Source organism: Accipiter gentilis, chromosome 5, assembly GCF_929443795.1.
Source record: "Accipiter gentilis chromosome 5, bAccGen1.1, whole genome shotgun sequence".
NCBI lineage: Eukaryota > Metazoa > Chordata > Aves > Accipitriformes > Accipitridae > Astur > Astur gentilis.
In genome coordinates this window covers 23,471,877-23,489,776 of record NC_064884.1, presented here as the reverse complement: position 1 = coordinate 23,489,776, position 17,900 = coordinate 23,471,877, and the positions used below count along the sequence as shown (strand labels likewise).

General features: G+C 39.4%; 1 protein-coding gene across 6 annotated transcripts in view; it reads right to left on the bottom strand.

Moving 5' to 3' along the window:
* The window catches only part of AKAP7 (A-kinase anchoring protein 7), an 87,535-nt gene that overhangs the window by 11,026 nt on the left and 58,609 nt on the right, over window positions 1-17,900 (bottom strand). Inside the window, exon 8 of one of the 6 annotated variants that reach the window (XM_049801495.1) lies at window positions 13,402-13,438. The exons of the other annotated variants lie outside the window; for them this stretch is intronic. Coding sequence (XP_049657452.1) covers window positions 13,410-13,438 — 29 coding nt within the window. The 3' untranslated portion in view covers window positions 13,402-13,409. Of the gene's footprint in view, window positions 1-13,401; window positions 13,439-17,900 lie in introns of those variants that run through there. 6 annotated transcript variants of the gene reach the window in all.

Here is a 17,900-nt window from a genome sequence, read left to right as displayed (position 1 = left end):
CTTATTACACCTGGCACTCTTTCCAAATGTTTCAGTCTAATTATAAACAGAGAACACACACGATGTGTGAACAGGGCACACAGATGGCGTCAACAGAAAGTAACGTTTATTTCATTAAATCAGAGAATCAAGTGTTTCAAAACATGCAAACACTACACCAAATTTCATTTTAACAAAAGAAAGGTAATCCCAGATTTTAGGAGGGCATTCAATCACTAGAACTCACCTTAGTCTCAGGTTATATTTTGTAGAACTACAAGAATAAACTTTTCATTTTGTGCTGGAAAAACCTCTTGCATTCTATTAACGATGTGTATGTGAAAAATAAAAGGGGAGCTGAGAGAAGAGAGGAAGAAAAGAAGACCTTTTTGATTGCATTAGGCTATACTGCATGGTAATGGATTTTCAAGACAGCAAAAAATGTTACTCATTTGCCGATTCTCCTCAGCCACAGTAAGTGCTGCAGAAAACATGCCTGATACTTAATATGTTTTTGTTCAATCCTCATGCTTTGCACTGAAGTGGAAAATTGAATAAAATGCTATTTAAAAAAATTATTGCTATAATGTGAAACAGAATGAGTAACACAATAATAGACCATGGTGTAAGACATTTGTCCTCTTAGCAAAAGAATACAAGTTCTCTAGCAAGAGCAAATGAATTAGCCATGCCTGAGGATTTTAACTCACAGGAAACTCAGCAAGTGCCCAGATGAAGTTCACCTGAGACTGGCAGATATTCAAAGGGATTAAGTTATCATCAGCAAGGATAAAGTTAATGGTGCATTTTGAGGACTGGGATCCAGAGGAGATATCTAATAAGGAGTGAATTTTCTCTGTACCAATTTAGGACAGCAATTCCTAAGGTTCATAAGAGTTAAAGGCAGGGTCGAGAGCCTGACAAAAGTTCAGCTGTGTATGCTAACATCAGAATTACAAGTCTAAAAGCACCGACTATTGTAAATGTTTGACAGTGCCAAATCTATCACTAGTAGGGTGTACTTTTAGCTACTTAAGGCCCAAGGACTTAGCCTGTAGTCAAATGTTTATCAATTGAAGGCATCTAAATTTTATACAATGTTTGTGGCATCCAGTCCGTTTTCCTTTTATTAAGGCAGGATAATTTCCTAGCCCTTTCTCCATGCTAACTTCCATGGCATATAATTTCCATAGCATATATGACCCTATCCCCCAAATTCCTCTAAATCCCAGTCTCTTCTGTCAATTCTACACTTCAAGCTTATGGAAACAGAATCACTCAAATTTTAGGAATGGCAAAAATGATTAGGTATGAAACATTACTAAACCAGCAATAATCAGCTGCTGAACAAGGTGCCAGTATGCCTTACTACAATACTTTTCAATATACCTTATTTTCAACTTTGCCTATAATAATTCCACAAATAACAACAGACCAGTGTCATCTAAAGGATAACCCCTCATTGGACCAAGGACCTTTGTTTGCCTTGTTTTCTTTGTTTGTCTGCATTAACCTGAAAATCTTGGTCACAACATTGCAAAATGTAGAGACGCTCTGCAGTCCAGCATCTGTCACTGACAGGAAGCTTTTCCTGAAATATATACAAAATGTTCTCTCGTTCTTATTTCACGTGATGCAATAGAAGTAATCCTGTGCTATCTTAATAGCTGCTTAAACATGTTGACTAGTTCCTCCTCCTGCCTTTTGGCTTTGTAGCTTTTTTTCCCCCCAAACTAGCTAGTTCCTACTCTAAGAGCACATGGGCTGACCCCAAGATATAGCTCTGCAGCTCCCCAGGCATTTTCTGGAAGTGCAGCTTGGGCTCCTACTTTGCATTTGGAGCAGTATCTTCTTTCGAAAACATAACCCTTCCTCCAAACTTCTTCCTCTTCTGCTCCACGATTGTGACTCTTGAGCTTCTAGGACAAAAGTTACACTGATCCTTCCAGTGCAGATTTAGCTAGCAGTGCATGCATGCCATTTCTGCTAAAAGGTTGTAGGTCTGGTGGCACATGATCTTGCTTAAGGGGAAAAAGAGATAGGGTTTGGTTTTGTTTTTTTTTAAATTCCCAGAGGTGAACCTTTTCCATAGATGAAACCTGTTTTCCCCCCTTTTTCAGAGGTCTGAGTATAGCCTCCTAATCATTCCAGGTCAGTATAGGAATGTAAAATTTGAGAGTCTGATTATTTGTCCAGATTTTGGTTTTGAGAGACCTTTAATGAAATAAAATAAAATAACTTATTTTGTCTTTCTTAATTATACAGTATCTTTAAGAGAGGCTGTACAGACCAATTTTATAGTTTTTTAAAATTTAAATATTTTAATGGTTTCTGGAATAAAGATTAAAACAGGCCAGCCTGCTTCCAGGAACAGCACTCTCCATTAGAAAACAAAGCACTCAATTAGCTAGCATTAAGCATCACAAATAAGACAGTATAAGAGAAAAAAAGCACATTTAAAACATCATATTAGGAAGAAGTAGACAACTACCACGTTTTGGTTGTATAACACTTTCCTACTCCCAAGTGTGGCTATTCTATTTCTGTAATAGATGTTTTTTCCATATGTTACAATTTCTACATTGTGAGCAGCTCCTCTCTAAGCTTAGAGAGATTAGGTTACAGCAGGACTTGTCATACAGCAATACAATAGGTCAAAGCAAATGAGTATCTAAATTGGGGCAGCTGTTCATATATAGTAACAGAGAATGGCATTTCATGTTTAGCATGTCACACTTCTTATTTGGCTGTAATATGGATTTGCTCATGCATCACTTTTAAGCAGAGAAGGAAAATTCAACTCGGGTTCTATGTTGACATTAGACAAAACTCCTGTCCTCACAGTAACATGAAAAGCACCTCTGAAACCCAGTGTTTCATTCAGAGGTACCTGGCTATGTTTACACAGGTGAGCTCCACAATGCCAGTACTTGTTCTTTGGCTATGAGGCCAATTAGCACAGAGCAGCTCAGGTCCACCCCATCCAGCTCTGCTAGCCTCTGAAATGGTGTGGCTGCTTCCAAACTGCCTGCTGGGAATGGACTTTGGTTGGTGCTAACTCCTAACCAGCGCCCTGGAGTTGTTGCAGAAGGTGCCCTTTTGCCAGGGCTAGAACTACGCCAGGGTCATAGCATGGACAAGGCAGTCCCAGCGCCCAGGCGCATCCCCGGACACCCCGCCATGCAGTACACAGGAGCCCAAGGCACGTAGAGTGGTTTGCAGGGCCAGGGTGTGTCTGTAGGTAGTAAAGCTGAGAAATACATTGAGCCAAATTCTGCATTCATGAAACACTTACTTCTGTGGATTTCTACTGGCAGAAGTTTTGACTTGTAACTCCAAAGCAGCCCAGCACAAATTAAAACAGAAATATGGACTAAGAACAGTTTCTGAGAGTAGTGCAGCAGTAGCTAGAGTAACACGTGTGCCAAACGATAGGATTTGGCTTGTGAGTCCAGTAAAGCTGTGGGAACACCACAAATTCCATTTCCTCTTCCATACAATGACATCCTACTGCTGTAGTACTGATTTAATCTCCTGAAGTAAGGAAATGGAAAGGTAAAATTCATAACTCTAAATACTTAGACTTTCCAATCCTTTCTACTTTTCAGGGCAGGTCTTACAGCACTTCAGAAAACCATGCTGCTCCTTCTACTGTTTCGTGAGTAACAAGGAGCACAATTTGTATAGCGAGTTGAGAGGCATTGTGCCAGAGTATACATAAAACTCAGTAAACTGAGAAAAGAGTATATAATAATGAATATGAGAAACAGTACTAAGGGGATTTACATTATACAGAATAAGGTATTTGGATGTTTTTCACTGGGAATATAGGGCAGCTTTTAATATTATCCAATAGCAACAGTCTGTAATTTACCCTTTAGAAATCAATAAGAACATAATGTTGTAGGCTTTGCCTTGTTCAATAGTACGCTAGGGTAAAGCAAGCAGAGTTCCTCTGAGAAACCGTCTTCCTTTTGCTGTGGCAATGGTGTTACTAAACTAATCTTTAAATCATCTGAACAGCTTAAAAGACAGAATATCTCATAGCTAGCTGTATAAGGGGTGAAGACAAAACATATTTTCCACTAATGAGCAATAATGTTTAACTGGCGTACTCATAAAGTATGAGAAATCCAATGCAACACATGGAACATCTGCATACAGGACAACCAGTGAAGATACTCTCTTCAGTTCACCCAAGACATGTTTATGTACGTTTACTTTGGTTTTTGCCCCTTATTCTCCCTTTCAAACCCAAAAGGATATGGGATGGCAGCAGACACACTGCTAAAGCAAACTACTGTAAATGCAGAAAATTTAAAACTGATCCTATTTTCCTTCCAGGCTCACTCTTGCATTAAGAAATCATGTTGGAAGTCTCCTGCAAGAGCCACGGGAGCAGACTACCAGCCTCGTTTTCAATGCCCAGGGCTGCAAGAACAGTATTTTACCCAGGCTTCTTCCCCTGCTATGTACATACTTACAAAGAGGATTCCAGATGGGGTTGGCAATTTGTTGGCTTGCCATCTGAACCAATCTCTCTGATATTATTTATAGAAGGTCTGCTTTTAAATGGGCTAGCTGATATTCTCATCCATCTCACTGCAGCCCTTGACTCCAGGGACTGCCAGAGGACTGTCACAGCCATGACACTTGGCAGGCTGGGTCCTCGGTTGGTATAAATCAGCACTATTCTTGCTTACTGCTGCTAAGGGTTTCACTTGACATTTTCACTACCACTTGATTCACGCCCCAGATAATCTGTCTCACTTTCATGGGTTTACTTGCGCATTTAGCAAAAATCCTCAAAAGCTGTTAGCTAGCTTCTAACTGAATATTCCAAATGAAGTGTCCTTTTAGACAGCTTCCAAGCACTGCAGTACTAAATGGTATATTATTATTAAAATTATTATTTTTAATTAATATAACCATTATTAAAACTCCCGGTTCAATTACTGTACATTGGAAACTTTTCTGAGATTTATCACTACCAGAAAAGTGTAATTTTTATTATACAGAAATAAATTAGTGGGCAAAAGCAACATGTATTCTTATTTATGCTATGTTGCAAAATGATAAACAATAGTTAACTGTCAATTATTTCCCCCTTACAAAAGATGAAAAGCTATTACCCATTACAGCATATTTAAACAGAGTCATTAATTTCTAGTCAAGCTTTTGCTCTAACTTAATGCTGGAGATTTACAAAACAAACTAATTACATTTGAAAGATTTGGCCCCATGAAAAATGGCATTCACCATTCTTTGGTCTGGACTACTGTTTGGTTTTTTGAACCAAGAAGCAGAACAATTTGGAATATTAAATGCAATTTTCAGCTGTAATCTGCCACTACAGCTGGTGGCCCACAGAAATGCCCAGGGCTATTTGAATGCTATTGCAGCAGAACTCACACATATTCCAAAGCATCGTAAAGCTTCCTTTTTCCTAGACTGCCATACAGTGTTTTGGATACATTCTTGGGCCTTCCCCCCCAACAGGGCAAGGAAATGACCTATGGTGGAAGGAATTTAAACTGATGCCTACATAACCTAAGAAATACAGGGCTCAATTCTGTATCTGCTGAAGCTTCCTGTCTCCCCAAAAATTTGCCAATCAATTTAATTGAAGGAGCATCAGTGTGCTCAGTAAGATGATCAAGAAAATACTACTTTTCCTTTGGAATGTGCTCTTCTATTCATGTGGTTCTTTGTATGAAATACCTTCCAGAAACACTAAAACATCTGGCTAATGTCACAGTTAGAAACCTCTCCACATAAGTAAGTTTCCAGTGCATTACTTCTCCACACGAGTGCCTGACCTTGTAGCAAAGCGTACTAAAAAGTTCCTTGGCCATAAATTTTAAAATAGAGAGCAAAAGCAAGAAAACAAATGACAGAAATAATTCATTGCATCAATGTGCAGTAAAATAAATATTTTAAGGAAGGTCTTTCTCCTTGACAGAGGTTTATTTATTTTTACTTCCTTTACAGTGCTATACATACAATAGCAGCAATACTGCATGGTACTGATCATCATCTCTTACTGTATTTTATTTCCACCCAGAAAGAATTGCATAACCATAGTATAACTGCTAGTGCATTTCTCACAACCCCCTCAACCAGCAGCCTCTGTTAGTCTGAGAAGCGTGCTGACTAGGTCCAGCAGTGGTGACTTTTGTATGGGCTCACTGAGATCACAGACTCAGTTCCCATAATCTGCAAAGAAGCCTTCAGCTGTAAACAAAACAATTTTAATGCTGTCTCTCATCCTTCCTCAATGAAAAATCTCATAACAGAGTTATCTACTGCACTACTAACATGACTAAACAGTGAGGAATCTGCTCTGGCATAATCAAATCGACTATTTTACCTAAAAATCCACAAATGGCTCATACAATGCCCTTCACAGAAGAAATGAGGTATGAACTTGCAACAGTTGTTTCATTTTCTTCCATGGCTCTTAACATTCCCAGACTGGCATTAACGAACTATCACTTCTTTGTCAATAAACTCATTTCTGGAATCCTCAGAGAATTCTGGTTTTGCAGATCAGAAGAGGATGGGGAAGTATACAAATACGAAGATAACCTTCTTGTAAAATATAAGTATGATAAACGCTACAGCACCTTGGAAGTTAGCCAACCAACAAGTACAGCACTTTATCCTGTGAGGCAGCAACCACATGAGGCAATACAACTGGGAGGGATGGCAAAAGGGAGATACGTAGTCCATACACCTCTCAGAGGTTTGCCCTTTCCACTATTCTTGCTGCAGTTCCTGAAAAGCATTGGACTACAACCAGGCAGGTCCTCCTTGTTCTCTCTACCTGAGTGCAGGGCAGGCAGAGAGACACCATTTCACTGTCCTGAGAACACTGAACTTAGCGGGAAGGCTGACCCATCTGATGTCTACATGATTTAATGTTTGATCCACAAGCATCAAAACCAGAAATTTTTATTATACAGAAATAAATTAGTGGGCAAAAGCAACATGTATTCTTATTTATGCTATGTTGCAAACTGATAGACAATAGTTAACTGTCAATTATTTCCCCCTTACAAAAGATGAAAAGCTAATACACATTACTGTATCTTTACAGTAATGCAGAGTTTAAATCTGCACAGAAAGAGAGCTTATTTCTTTTGACACAGTAAAATCCCTTTCATTGCACCAAGGGAGTAGTAATTTTACTTTATCTCAATATAAATGTTACTAATGGAGTCTGTTGAGAAAGACACTGTAATCAACCTATTCTGGTCAACGTCCCCTCCCCCCGCACCACTAATCCTTCCCACATGCAAGGAAAGCTTCAGCTCTGTGCCACCCCAGCACCACCACGTGCGCGCACATTCACAAGGTATCGAGGCTGCTCAGCACTTTGCAAGACTGAGCCTGTATATTTCTCAAGCAACAGATACTCTTTACCAGATCCAGTCACACAGTGGAAGAAGTTAGTGTGGTTAGGTGATGCTTACCATCATCTGTCCCAGGATGGTTTTGAGGATTCCTTGATTCACTTCAAGCAAAATTAGCCAGGTTAGTCAGCCAATGACGGAGAAGTGTTTAACCTCACTGGGGTGATTTTGCCTTAAAGGACTGCTCACATAAGCTGCTCTGCTATGGATCAGTGTACACAGCATGTATCACCAGTGCACGGTGTACACGAGCAGGGATGGTGGCAGCAATGACTACGTGGGATCAGCAAGGTCAGCACTTCTGTCAGCACTTTTGAATCTAGAAGAGGATGGGGTTTTATGGCTGTTGAGCCATTACTGTTTTGCTTATCTAACAACCGCCTGCATAGTAACTTTGTTTCTATCAACATTTATTTGTAACAAGTGAGGTTAATTAGTAGTGTGTATCATCACATACCTCTTGCTAGAACTCACTATGAAAGATGACAGCTTGTAGCAACCCACCACAAAGTACAGGCAGGGTTACCAAAAGCATGGCCAGTTTTCACCTTGATCGTCTTATCGGGGAAGCAGGCATGCCAAAGATCACGCAACTCCCACAGAGGGGTAAAAAGGACTGTGATCATAGTGAAGGTCATCACACAAGGAAGGCAAAAGACAAGAGTTATTTTATGCCCCCTCTGCCAGTCATTTAAATGGATATAAAAGATATATATAATTCTCTCTCTCCCAATGTGTTTGGGACCCAATACAGTTGCAGAGGTACTGACAATAAAGTAATAGTAGCATGTGAAAAGGTCGGTGCACTTGGCGCCAATATGGAAAATAAATGCCATTTCAACAGTATAAGAGGAATCTATGCAAATATGTTGGCAAAATACTACGTGTCACCTGATAGCCAAAAAGGTCCTTATTTTTTCCACCTATGCAAAGTGATGGTTTGGCAATTGCGCTGACCATAAGATGGACATTAAGCTATTTACCCTTGAATACTTAAATTAATAGACAGTCTAGATACAACAGACAGGAACAAACTGCCCACAAAAATATCCAGGAGGGAAGTTTTAAGAGGGTCTTAATCATCAGTGCAGATATCTTCTGCAATTGGCTCCCAGTGGCATCGGAGAAGACAGAAAACCAATATATTGCAGTAACAGGAGGCTGCACTTGGGGCAGCTCTCATCTTGCTACACAGTCACAAATCACTGGAGGCTGGTTCTCTGCTGACACACTTTTTGAAAAGTGATCATTAAATTCATTAAATTTCCAACTCCATCAACATGGAGCCATTTCAAAGCTCCTCATGAGGGTCTTCTGAACTTTTTTATTACTCTTTCTTTCTCATCTTCTTTTAGTGCGATCAAGAAGTATTGGTACCCGTTACATCATGAAACTAGTCACCTATACCAATTAGCTAATGCTGTTTTTTTGCTTGCTACAACTGAACTGAACTGAAATCTCTTCCTAGCTTCTCATGGGTAATTCTTCAAACCCTTTAATACAAACAGGTTTGGTTAAGAGCTTTGCTCAAGTTTCTCAGTGTACTGTAGTTATGGATCACCGTGGTCCAAAGTACTCCCAAATAAGGCCTTTGGCCCCACATATCTTCATTTCATACATAAGTGCACATTACATAAAGATTAGACTTTTAACCAAATGTAAAATTTTCACTATTTTAGAACAGTTACAAGTTAACCTGGACATTTTTTGATTATGAACCAAAGAACTCCCTGTCTTTGCTCATGTTTTCTTTCAGGACAAAAAGCAGTTCTGCCACTTCTCTAAATAAATTATATAACAAACACTGCTGCTTTTTCCTTGCATCCATAACATAACTTAATAGCAAGGCAATCACATTTGACTTGATTCATCTCCAGAATTTCTAGTTGCAATTCATTTTACACAAAACATCCTGCCAGGAAGGTGGAAGGGAGCCTAACATCTGCAGTCTAATAGATTATACAGCAAGACAGTCTGCTGTACACTCATGAAATAGTAAAACGTAGCCTGGTTTTAAAAATGATATAATACTGTGCTTCAAAATTCCCTATACCCAGATAAAAACTGGTACAAAAATTAAATTCAATAAGCTAATTTAATTTATTTTCATGGACCATATATGTTGATAGGATTTAAATTTGGACTTGCATATGTTTGTATTAAATATAAAGGGAGAAAAAAAAATTGAATTTCACTTCTCAATTAAAAGCCAAATGCCACCTGAAATGACTGGAGGAAATTCAGCAAAATGTGTTCATACCATGTAGGACTATTTTCTAAAAGTAGTTATTAATTAAAAATAAAACAAACCAACAAACAAACAAAAAACCCAACCAAAAATGTAGAGACATTTTACTTTAAGGAAGGATTGCCTAAGGCATATGGATACATCTAACATCATTCTAAAACCTCCCCATTTTTACAGTCACCATTATTTTTATTCTCTTTACTTCGAGATGACTATATTCTCCATTTTCTGAGACCACAGATAGGCATCCACTGCTGAAGGCTTTTTTACATTTCCTTCCTCCTATTTAAAAGCCAGTTCTTCTATCATGCCCTCCTGGATACCTTGCAATGAAGTTAACTCAACAGTTCATCTAAACCCCCTATTTTCTTTCCCAGAATTCCCTTAAATCTCTACTTTCTCTTGGTCTTCATTGGTGTGTACAATTCTTCCAGCTGTCTAGCTTCATTACTGAGTGATTATTTTCAACAGCCATTGTCAGTCCCAAGAATGGACACACAAGTAGAGATAGTCATGATTCACAAACACTAATGACAATCTTGGCTGTCATCAGGCCTTGGTTAGGCTTATTGTCTTGGTCATCAAACCTAATGTTGTTGGTTGCAGGACTTGTATAACTTTCAACTTTGACAAGGTAAGTATTAAACATTTAGTTTTGGTTGGCACCACTAAATTTTCTTTCTTCCAATAGCGAATGGAAGCAATCTTAGCAACCCAATCATGCGTACTCTGAAGTTCTGAGGGAAGAAGACAAATAACACTTAGTTGTTATTCCAAATGCCATTCTAAGGAATGCACCTTTCCTTCAAGGTTTTTTTTTGCTTTTTCATCCACATCACACACCTCTTTGCGCATATGAGTGAATGTATGCTTAGGAGCGAAGAAACAACATCACACAGGGAGATTGGCAAGACAGGAAACAATACAAGCACTGGAGAATGGAGTGTATATAGGACTTGCCAAGCTCAGCTGACAAGTGTGTTTTCACATTTAGGGAAGAAGAAGGGAAAAGGATAGTGTCTTTATAGTACCAGGGCAGGTATCACTTCGATCAGCTAGGAGTTAAAACCTCACAAAACAGAAGTGAAAAGGACACACAACCCGCAGGACAGGGAGCTATCAGTATTGGAAACTAGTTAGACAGCCTGGCAAATGTACAAGGGCTGTTTAACAACAGGGATTGACCTACTACTTGTGGTAGGCAAACCTGTCCTGTCTCTCATGACTGAAAGCCAGAAAATGCATCTTTTGTACTATAGCCACATAAATGCAAAATAATTCATAACTTATAGTAGCAAACTGCAAATTTGACCAAGTAGTTGATTTGCAAATGTAACTTGCAGGATTTTCAAAATCAGCTTAAGACCTAAATAAAATAGTTGCATTTCATTCACTGAACTTTCCTTTACTCTCAAAAGGCAATCCCTAGTTTGATACAGTTGGGCAATTTTTGGTCAGGCCCAAAAGCAAGATCTGGACTGAATGTCAGTGGCTTGGCTGTCTGTTGAAGCTTGCCTGCTTCCTGGGCACTGAGTACGTAGCCCCAGGCCCTGTGTTCATTTCCTTATTTCCACAACTATTTGCATGTGTTATAGTCAATATGCACCATAAGTAATAGTATATAATAACTATCAAATAACAAATGAAGTGCTTAATCTCATTAAATCAAAACACGCAGAAGTGTTCACATTGCTATGCTCCACCCTCTCAAGTTGTAAATCACATCTTTTAGAATGCAAATAAGTTTCATGTTCAATTTTGATGTGACCAGCCTTATTCCACATTAGTAATTGTCTGACACAGTAATTTTGTATGCATTAAATATTTCACAGCCTTTTTTAACAATTTCTGGCCAGTACAATGAAGACTCTAATCCTTGGTTTCCTATCTGGTAGCAAATGGGCTAACACACATACAGCTAAAATGAAGTGTAACAATGCTTATTTTGTAAAATGCTTTCTTCTATGCCACATTAAAAAGTGTCACGCTGAGAAGTTAAAATAAACAAACATACAACTTTAGACTAGAAATAAGCTTCCAATGAGGTCACTTCAAAAAGCAGTTAAAGATCATTTGAGATCATTTCCAAAATGAAAAAGCACTTATTTAGCACTGACACCAGCAAATCAATGAGAGGTCTATCATACAGGGAATTCCCTCATGATCTCAGAAATATGAAGAATTAATTGTTAGACTATACACTAGCCTTTTTTTTTTAATATACACTCTCTCAAAAGCCCACCCTTAAACATAGCAAGTCAAATTTCAAAACTCCCATCAACTTCACTGGAATTTAACATTGTTGAATGAGCGAAGAAATAACATTGGGGTTTTTTTGTTTTAAATAAACAGATTTCCACCCTGAGACTTTTAATTTAGAAACAAAGTCTTCACAAATTTTATCAAAATTTATTCAACCTCTAAAATGATTATTTCCATTTGCAAGCATAACTTCCTTCAAATTTATAGGAACCTGAGGGATCTCTTGCGTGAGATCAGGATAATAACATCAATATGGTTTCATTTTATGTACCTAAAACCAAAGAAAAAACTAGTTAAGCCACTGGTTATTTAAAAGGTGTCGTCTGGTAAAGGACTCAACATAGGATGCATAGATGAATATACATAAAGGCAGCATTTGGAGATGCTGAATCAGGCATCTGCATCCCTATAGAAAGCTCCCCAGCCTTAGAGTGGTTACATGATTGTTCACCAAGACAACTGAAAGAATAGGTTGTGAAGGTCCTAAATGCCTAAGTTATAAGAGCTTCTACTCATGCTTTACTTGTATATCTGTCCCACAACCAGTGTGAGGACACATACTTCTTTATTTCCCTTCTCTGCAGAATACTCTAGCTCTTTGCTCCCCAGAGTACATTCTGGGAATTGATTTCTATCAGGTGTGGCAGAAGAACTGTTTATTTAGATAGTACTCACTAAACCAAATTGTATTTGTTGGCATGGCTAAGGTTCTTGAAAAAAAAAAATACATATTTAAGCTGTAAAGCTCCTTGCCAAAAGATAGTACAGATACTAAAAGTTTACATGGATTCAAAAGGTGACTGGAAAAAAATTCTTGGAAGAAAAATGTATTGAAGACTTCTAATCATCAAGGATGCCAACCTGCTTCACAAAGTTCACAAGCCTTGAACTGCTGCAGCATTGGAGCTGTATTTTGAGGATCACATTCTTACACCTGCCCTTTTCTAGTGGTTTTATTAGGCACCTTGTGCCTATGATGCTGAGGAGAGGGATCTTAAATCTGGTCCAGAACAATCACTCTTACGATCTTACTGTAACCATAAAACTTGGGTAAATGTTTTCCAAGGTTACACCTGTATTTGAAGAGAATAGAGAGGGATGTGAAATACATACTGTGTGTGGATACAAGATGTAAGCAAGTGGCTGTTCAAACTTAATGACACAACTCAGCATTCACTTGTCAGTACTTTGTGCATTTCAGTTATAGGCATCTCTTAATTTCTAAGGTTAAATTTCTCCCAATGCAGATCTCTCAACAATGCAGATTAGGCAATGGGTTGAAGCTAAATTCAATTCAGACTTGATATGAAATAGATCTAAACTCCAATTTTAAAAAGCACGCCACGAAAGCAGTGAGCTGTCACCTCACTCAACACAAGTATGTACTATGTAACAGTACCAGATAAGATAGTCTACAACAGCTTTTGAAACTATGCTATACATGAAATGGTCATTTCCTTACTGAGTAAGTAATGAATTCTCAGCAATTCAGTAACTGGCATTTGTCAGCTGTGTTTAACTTGAGGCACCTCAGCTGAAACAAAACATATAGGAAGACCATAATGAAGTTTGCGCATTTTCATGTTTACTGTGACTGAAGCGAGTCAAGTAGCATGGGGAGCTGCTGTTTACTGCAGATGCTTGCCTTTATTTAATATACTTTTTGTTTCTCGTATGCAACAGTCATATGATCATGATTTGCACCTACATGTTTGCTAACCAGGATAATTTAGGGGCAATAAAAAGCCCAGGTTACTTTCCCAGCACAACTAGTTTAAAGGCCATCATGATAATATGATAGGAAGATGAAAAAATGGATGTCAAAGTCATTCCCTTCTGCCTGTTCTGCGTGCCCAGCTTCAAACCATCCACCTAGCTGGGGCATGGCCAGGCTGGAGAGATACAGGGCAGTGCTTCCTCCCACCCAGCACCCAGAGGAAGAACCAGGCTGGCAGAAGAGAGGGAGGGAGGCCAAGGGACCCCTTGAAAGGAAAGCCCTCTCTCTTCTCTCTCTTTTCTCCAGACTGTGCTGGACTAAGGAAAAGCCAATCATATCCACTATGCTCATCACATACTTCCCCTGTCTTTCCCTTTTTAAGATGTCTCAGTCTATCTTACTCCCCCACAAACACTGGTAAGGCACTGCCACATCTATTTTTTTCTCCTCATTTCAGACACCGCCCTCTTACCTCATCCATAGCCAGACCTCCTTGCTTCAGATTCCCATCGTCCTATAACTATCCTTTTTGTTCCTTCCTCATTCTCAGGGGTTTGTACCGCACCTTTCAGTTGCTACATGCCAAAAGCCCACCTCTTTCAAAAACCTTTGTGACTTTGCACGCAATGACATCTCCCGAATGATTTTTTTGACTACAAGCAGTTTGAGGTCACGCTACGCTAAATGGTACATTCAGTGTATGTTCCATTCACTCACGGGAGCACATATGAAGAAAGCTGGTGCATGACAGGTAATGCCAGCAGAAAAGTCAAAAAGCAGTGAAGTGAGGGGACCAAGAGAAGCAAGATGCAGAAGAATTTATCACTTTTTTGTATCTTTTGTTCTGTGTCAACAGAAAAATCTTAAAAACAATTTGTATTTGCTGTCTGTCTTCACCTATTCTGTGTATTAGAAGAAAGATGCACTAGTTACTTGCTTTTCACATAAAGACATTCTGTACTGACTATATGATAAAAAAGTTTTGAAATATAAAATATTCCTAGGCATTTTCCCAAAGCAAAATTTACAACATTTACCCTCATACCATGACCTGTGACAGAAAAATATTTTAAAACAGCCAACTCATTTTCTTGAGGCTGTATTCTAGATTTCTTGCACTATTGGTGTACACATTTTTTAATTGATGGTATAAACTCTCATTTTATTTATGCCTAGACAGCTTCCTGAGTAACAAGAATGAAACATAAACCAGATCCGAAAACAGGACTTTTCTAACCTACAGCTTATGAAATATGTAAATTTAGTCAAAACTGATTTCAGACACAATATGACAGAAATCTGGCTGCATCTTCCAGAAGAAAGGTTGAAAATATTTCACCGAGCAAAAAGTCAAGAGTAAATATTTTATTGTGTAACCAAACCTAGGACAAACACAATTTTCAGCATATAATTTAACAGAAACAACATTCCAGTCAAATTAGCTAGCTTGACTCAGTGCACCAAAGGATAAGGCAATCAGAATCGCTTCCTCTGTTCAACTTAGATTTGCTCAACTAAAAGCAAAACCAGAGATATACTTGATAGTCACTCCAGACACTACCAGATGAATACATAAAGTGCACCTATTCCCTCACTCGGTCAGCTTAAAACTACACATCCAACCAACACCCAAATGGAAAATGAACTGATGATTTCCTTCATCATCCATCAACATTGCCATCAACAAAATCTCCATTCTTTCTATTATTGCTAATAAGCATTACCATCAACATGTGTACGCTATCAACACCAAAACCTCTTACTCTAAATTGCACGTTAAAATTGCACCTGCTTTTCATCCTTTTTCACCTCTTACTCTAAATCACACTTGCCAAAAAGGAAAATTAAAATACTCACTTTAGCTACATTTGTGTAGAGAAATTGACTGCTAGAATGCTCATTAAAAAAAAAATAAAATCAGACATAATTACTTGCCTCTATTCCAAAGAAATCTTAATCTATTTAGCGGAAATACTGCTCAATTTGTCTCCACCTAGCCCCATCCTTTCTCGAAAAAGCAATCAGTTAATTTTCCAAAAGGAAAAAAAAAAAAAAAGAAAGAAAAACCAAACCCCAACGAATGCCCGCCTGCTTCCCGCGGCTTCCCCCTCCCCGAGGCGACAGCAGGCAGCGCTGCACCCTGCTGCCCACTTACTGATTTTTTCCTCCCCTCTGGAGAAAGGAAAGCAGCAGAGCTGGCCCATGGCATCTACCGCTTTATCTTCCTCCTCGTCCTCTCTGCGTGCACCTCAAGCAAAAGCTGTAGCTCAGGCTGCAGTCCCTGAAGAAATTGCTTATTCTGCTCTGGGAGCGAGCGGGAGACGGGGAGTGAGGGGCAGGCTCCGCCCCGGCCCCGCCCCCGCCCCGCCGCCGCCGCCGCCGCCGCTCGGCCCCGGCCCCGGCCCCGGCCGCCCCGACCCGCGGGGACCCGGGGACCGCTCGCACCCTGCGCTTTTCCTCCCCGCCGTGCAATTTGTCTCAGAGACCGCTCGCTGCCCGATCTTCCCGTTCTCGTCCTTACGTCAAAGGAGGGATGGGGCACTGAAAAAAATAGGCACCATTTGGCCACCTTAAATAAGGCACCGGTTGCTTAAAAAGCGTAAGTGTGGCTGCGTGCCCTCTGCCACCACAGCTCCCCTCCGCTTCACAAAAGCGTACTGAGAAAGGGGAGAAAAGACGGGGTTAAATGTATCTATTAAGTATTTGTACTTAATAAATGGGCTCCCCTTCTTTCCTCCAGAAGCAAACCCGAGGTTCTAAGACTGAGCAAGGAAAAAAGCCGGTCGAGCTGCTGGAGGAGTGGCAGGCCTAGCAAGAGGTGCTGGGAGACGAACTGGGATTATGGCGCTCAGCTCAGTGGGGATTCGCTACCCACTTCAGTAGGAACAGAGCTGGTCACCTTCACTCCAGGTTACCAGCCTTCCTTCTCAAGAGGGTATGTACACATTACAAGTGCGGCTGATGAAGGTCACCTGGTGGATGCAATAAACTTAGGCTTTTCTAAGGTAATAAAAAGCTAACGAGATGCAACATCAGTAAAGAGTAAGTTAGTGATTAAAGATGAACAATAATCAAAGGCAGTCCTACAGGGATTAGTACTAGTCCCAACATTACTCAACACAACCATTAATTAATTGAAAGTAAATGAGTAATAAAACACCTAAGAGTGGAAGTCTGGCATGCGCAGTGAGACAGGATAGTAAAAGAGCACAGCCTGCGTGGCTTTGGCAAACAGTCTATTCATCCAAAGTATGTAAATAAAACCAGATGTAAAGACATATATTTTGTTGAAGTATTCTTGTGTTCACCAGAACAAAAAACACCCGGCTTCCTACCTATTTTGTCTTGTGGTTCCCTGAATTTTTAAAAGAATTAGACAAATGCTATTGGGGTGCTCACACGCTGTTAGCTATCAAAGCACCCTTGCAGGGTAAGTATATTGTGAATATCCAAGCTTTTGCTGCAAATAGCTGTCATCACAAACTGTTCTGTTAGACAACAAAGAATGTACATGAGATACGTGGCTGAGAAGTAGCTCTTTAGTGCCCAGTGAACTCATATTGAAGACTGACCCATGGTAAGCCATTCATAATGACAACAGTCCCTGGATGCCTCATGGGTCTTAAAAGTTGAGCTCATACTGCCTTTTTTCCTTCATTGTGGGAATTAATAAAATCGCTGTCTTCTATCTGGATGTGTATTTCTGCTAACATGTAGACATTTAATATTTTGGGATTCCTACATCTGTTTAATTTACCAGAAATTTCCCAACAACTTTTAAAGTTATTGTTGTAATGGACAGATAACACACGCACATCCATACACAAAGCATGACCCCACAAGCCTTCTATCATTAGGCTGATAACGAAGGAACACAGGTATACATAGAAATTGTGGGATTACAGTCTAGAAAGTCTGCACAGAATTTCCTGTCCAGGACACCCAGGAAAACCATGGTGTTTCACTGAAAGATCATCTGTGTGCACTGGAAAAGCAGCCTTTCATGGCTGCAGTCGCTCTGCTTTTGAAAGTAATTTTTTTACATTCAGAACATAAAAAAAAAAATTCAGAAGAAACCAAATCCACAAATACTTTCTGTTAAAAGACCTAATCTTGCACACCTCCTCTGGCAATACCTGCAGTCACTAATATATTTTGAGCACCCATTGAATAAAACAGAGAGCCTGTGATAGCAATGGTTCTTAGCATTTAATATTAATTTGAAGGATGGGTAAAGCATGCACTTGTTTTCCTTATCCCACTGATAAAATACATAAGG